This window comes from Triticum aestivum, chromosome 1D (genome assembly GCF_018294505.1).
Source record: "Triticum aestivum cultivar Chinese Spring chromosome 1D, IWGSC CS RefSeq v2.1, whole genome shotgun sequence".
In the NCBI taxonomy this organism is placed as follows: Eukaryota; Viridiplantae; Streptophyta; class Magnoliopsida; order Poales; family Poaceae; genus Triticum; species Triticum aestivum.
This window is the reverse complement of record NC_057796.1, coordinates 414,180,628-414,185,470: the sequence shown is the minus strand read 5'-3', so window position 1 is coordinate 414,185,470 and position 4,843 is coordinate 414,180,628. Positions and strand designations below refer to the sequence as shown.

At 46.6% G+C, this 4,843-nt stretch overlaps 1 protein-coding gene across 1 annotated transcript; it reads right to left on the bottom strand.

The window, feature by feature from the left end:
- Nucleotides 1-1,345: 1,345 nt before the first annotated feature.
- On the bottom strand, nt 1,346-1,873 carry LOC123172039 (mavicyanin-like). Its single transcript, XM_044589087.1, has one exon. It carries the CDS (start codon nt 1,871-1,873, stop codon nt 1,346-1,348), a length of 528 nt encoding a protein of 175 aa, XP_044445022.1.
- Between the last annotated feature and the right edge of the window lie 2,970 nt (nt 1,874-4,843).

Genomic DNA, 4,843 nt, shown 5'->3' with positions numbered 1-4,843 from the left:
TTGCAGTGCGCCCAAATATCAAGGGATAATCTCTACAGTCTTGAGCGGGGAACTATACCTTAGGCACATTGGCTTCAACCTGGTACTTACGTCCAAATACTATCACTAAGTACACCTTAAATATAGAGGAAAACTCTCATAAGAGAACAATTTGAAGCAGGCTCACAAGGTCCGCCCTGGAGAGGTTATAACATTTGCAAGGTAAATGACAATTCAAAGCAGAATGAAAATAATATTTATACTAATATTATCTTTTTTGTTACTCATCTCTTAGCCCTTTTCTCTAATACGATAATGTAAAAGTAAATGCCCTTTATAGCTGCTAAGATAAAATCCTAAATCTGCCATCTTAAAAGAAAATTGACGGAGGAAAGCTATGCTCGCCAAAGAGAAAAGCTACAACTGGACACCGCGATGCTGTATCTGGCCATGGTTCTTGCTGGAACCAGCTGTGGTGCATCCCGGGAACCCGACGGCAATAGATGCTGCATCCGCTCATCTTTTTTGATGGAATTGACATGTGTTGATGCTGGAATGGGGCAGGAGAAAAGCTGCAAAACCTCAGCGACCGTGCAACCATGGTTCCCGCGAGCTACGACGGCGCCGACAGGCGCCGAATGGCGGCATGCTTCTAACAGCATGGCGAGGTGCTAGGACCCGTTGGCAAAAAAACTTGCAAGCAGTCATCAGAGTAGCTATGACGGTGGTGACCGTGAGTTGCGGATTTTTTCTGGAACGGACGGGCCATAGGCGAAGTCCTTTTGCTGGAACCGGCTCGCCCATTTGCTGGAACCAGTGACTGTAGATGTTGGAATTAGCGACGATGAGCACCGGCTTGCCGGCGAGATGTTACAACCAGCGCATGCAAATGCTGGAACTAGAGAGAGTTTCTGCTAGAACTAGTGCGAGTGTCAATTGCGAGCATCAGCGCGGCGGAAGCCATTGATACCGCATCTCACCGGCATGGCACGGTGCTAGGGACCGGGGCGACAGGAGGTGCGATGCTGCCGGGGTGGCAAGCTGCGTGAGGGGAAGGGTGTTGGGCGAGGCTGCGCAAGCCGTGGGGAGGAAGGAGTTGAGCAGCCAAATCAGACGGCCTACGCAGCTTGCATCTGACGGCTAGTGCGCGGCCGACCGAAATTTGGGCCGTCCGACCAGCACCAAGCACTGCCCTTTATTTATTACATGATTATATACACTTGATTATATAGTTCGGTTTTGCAAGAAGATAAGTTAAATCCAATTATAATGGAAAAAATTACATTTAACAAAAGAATTGATTTATAATACACAAATAAGCATGCGCGACGCGTCAAGAAGAAAAAAACACCACAATCGTCGGTCACTAAAAGAACAACACGAGACCAGCCGCGACAACGGCCAGACCTAGTTGCGCCACCGCAGACTGATCAGTGCCAGCCGTCGTGGCCGAGCTTAATACGGTCTCGGACCGGCACCGGAGCCGCTTCCCCGTCCCTCGGCACCGTTGTACTGTCCGCACAGCCTTCGACTTCACGTTGACTTGAGCCTTCATACCGGCGGCGCAATGCCCTGGGACGCTGCAGATGAAGTACCGCGTCCCTATGGCTGCAAGTGGGACGACATCGTTGCCGGTCAGGAACGTCGCGATGGGGTTGGAGCTGTTGCAGGAGTCGTACCCAGCCTTTCTCACCTCCACCACATTGTGCATGGTGGTGGAGTACTGAAATTGGAGCTCATCGCCGATGGTAAACCTAGTTCTTGAAGCCCACAGGGTGTAGTTGGTCTGCAGATCCCATGATCCGGCCGGCGCGCCCACCGTGTGACTGGCGCCGAGCACCATGCCGAGCATGGCCATGGCCATGGTGATCAGCATAAGAACTTTAGCCCCCATGGATTAAATGTCGATCGACTAGCTAGCTAACTGAAAAGATCGGAGCTAGAAGTTAGCACTAGAGATAAATTCGATAGGATCCAAGGAAGTTGCAGAGAGAAATGGCTGCACGATGCAATGTGCTGTAAGATCGTTGATGACACTATGTCAAAATATATAGGCGATGGATTGGTTCAAGCTAGGATCATCAGGTGTAAGCGCGTTGACCAGGTGAGGTATGGTAGGTCTAAGATGCATGAATATGAGTAATAGTATTCCCAGATGAATTTAAATACATGTTGGTGCGTGCATGCTTGGCTCGTCTATTATACTATGATAATCTAATAATGGTGACGATGGGATTCGTAGCCGAGAGTAGACTGGGTCTGGCGGCAAACCCTCAGGCTGCTATCGATCCGGTGCACGAGCGTGCTAAACATTAATTATTTGAACATAATCTTTGATTAAAGTTATGAACGTATTGGCGCACGTGTGCATATTCCTACCACACGATAATTGATTTATTAAGATGTACTATATCACTGTAAAAGTTTGAAAAAAAAACATAATCATCTTTTCTCAAGAATACACAAATTACGTACTATAGCTTTATTATATAAAAGACGGGATAACAAATACAAGAAGGGTAGTAATAGGCATTGGTCGACTGATTTGGTCAAGATCGGTCACCATGCACGCCATTGTAATAGGCCATCAAGGACAGTTGATTTCACGAATCGTTCTCTCTCTCGAAACAAGCTTTCACCCTTTTTATTGATATAGGCGTAAACAACCAATCCACTACAAAATGACCCGTTACAAGGCATTGAGGAGAACCTCATAAGCTTATCTAAAGAAAATCGGTAATGCTAGCCAAGAATGCTAAAAATGCACTAAGTGCACCTAAACGCCTCGAGCTAGCAGCCGAGAAGAAGCACATGAAACCCACCCCCATGCAAGAGGAATACCCACCGTCACCGGTGACGCTCCCAAGAGGGTAACGGCACAAAGCGTCGCCGCTGCCGCATCAGCCAAAGGTAATAAAGGTTTCACCCTGAGAGTTAGACGGCAAGGAGAGATCCAAGGCGACGCCCCAAGAGGAATACAATACCCGCAGGCCTTGTCGCCGCCGGCGCCGGAGCGCGAAGCTTTCGCTCGACCACAGCTCCCACAACATAGAGGAAACTCTAGCGGGAACCCCACCACGACGGAATGGGAGCACCAGAACCAGATCAGGGCAAAGCTTCCATCGAAGTCGTCTGCTACGCAAAGATCACCCATCACCGTGCACCTCGCCACCGACATGGCCAAGGTACACCGTCAACACCCGTCACCATGTCGCTCGCCGGAGAGCTAAGCCACATAGCCCGTGTCGGGGTTAAATTCGGCAGATCTCGGGTATGGAGTCCCGAGCTGATGATTTTAGCTTGATGGTAACAAGATGAACAACGGATTGGTGAGCTGAACTCTTGTAATATCTGTTTCTTGCCGAGCAGATTTTGGGACACAAGATGAAAACGACATATGGCAACGCTTTCAAAGCTTGGCGAGCTCAAGTCTTATAATTTCTGTTTCTCCTTTTTTTGGCTCGGTTTGTTAGGGTTTGTTTTCTTCATTTATTTTCTTTGTAGCTCATCTCAAACTAGTGTATACATACACTTCCCAATAATATAAAATGTTGCAGTGGGTGTTTACCCCACTGTTTTGCCTTAAAAATCATGTTACTTATCTAGACGAATTTTGGTCTGCCTGAACTTCTGTTGTACATAATGGATGGATGTAATGTCACTGAATTCAACACATCTTTGATAAATTTATTTCCTGGTTACACGCTTGGTTATTATTCGGGTTTTTGCAAGAAGATATGTTGAATCCAATTATAATGAATGCAATTAATTTAACAAAAGAATTGAATTTAATACACAAAGGGACCATACTACGACCTATCAAGGAAAAAGGACCACTATCATCGTTCACTCTAAAAGAACAATGTAAGACCAGCCGCAACAACTATCAGACTGAGCCGGGCCACCGTAGAGTGATCAACGCCAGCCGCCGCAGCTGAGCTTAATACCGCCTCGGAAGGGCAGCGACGTCGGTTCCCTGTCCGTCGGCACCGTTGCACAGTCTGCACTTCTTTCGACTTGACGTTGACCTCGACCTTCATGCCGGCGTCGCAGTGCCCGGAGACGCTGCAGATGAAATACCGGGTCCCGACGGTGGCAAGCGGAACAACATCGTTACCGGTCGGGAAAGTCACTATGGGGTTGGAGCCTGATAACCCACAAGTATAGGGGATCGCAACAGTTTTCGAGGGTAGAGTATTCAACCCAAATTTATTGATTCGACACAAGGGGAGCCAAAGAATATTCTCAAGTATTAGCAGTTGAGTTGTCAATTCAACCACACCTGGATAACTTAATATCTACAACAAAGTATTTAGTAGCAAAGTAATATGGAAGTAACGGTAACGATAGCAAAAGTAATATTTTTGGGTTTTGTAGTGATTGTAACAGTAGCAACGGAAAAGTAAATAAGCGGAGAACAATATTTGAAAAGCTCGTAGGCATTGGATCAGTGATGGAGAATTATGTCAGATGTGGTTCATCATGTAACAGTCATAACATAGGATGACACAAAACTAACTCCAATTCATCAATGTAATGTAGGCATGTATTCCGAATATAGTCATACCTGCTTATGGAAAAGAACTTGCATGACATCTTTTGTCCTACCCTCCCGTGGCAGCGGGGTCCTAGCGGAAACTAAGGGATATTAAGGCCTCCTTTTAATAGAGTACCGGACCAAAGCATTAACACATAGTGAATACATGACCTCCTCAAACTACGGTCATCACCGGGAGTGGTCCCGATTATTGTCACTTCGGGGTTGCCGGATCATAACACATAGTAGGTGACTATAGACTTGCAAGATAGGATCAAGAACTCACATATATTCATGAAAACATAATAGGTTCAGATCTGAAATCAT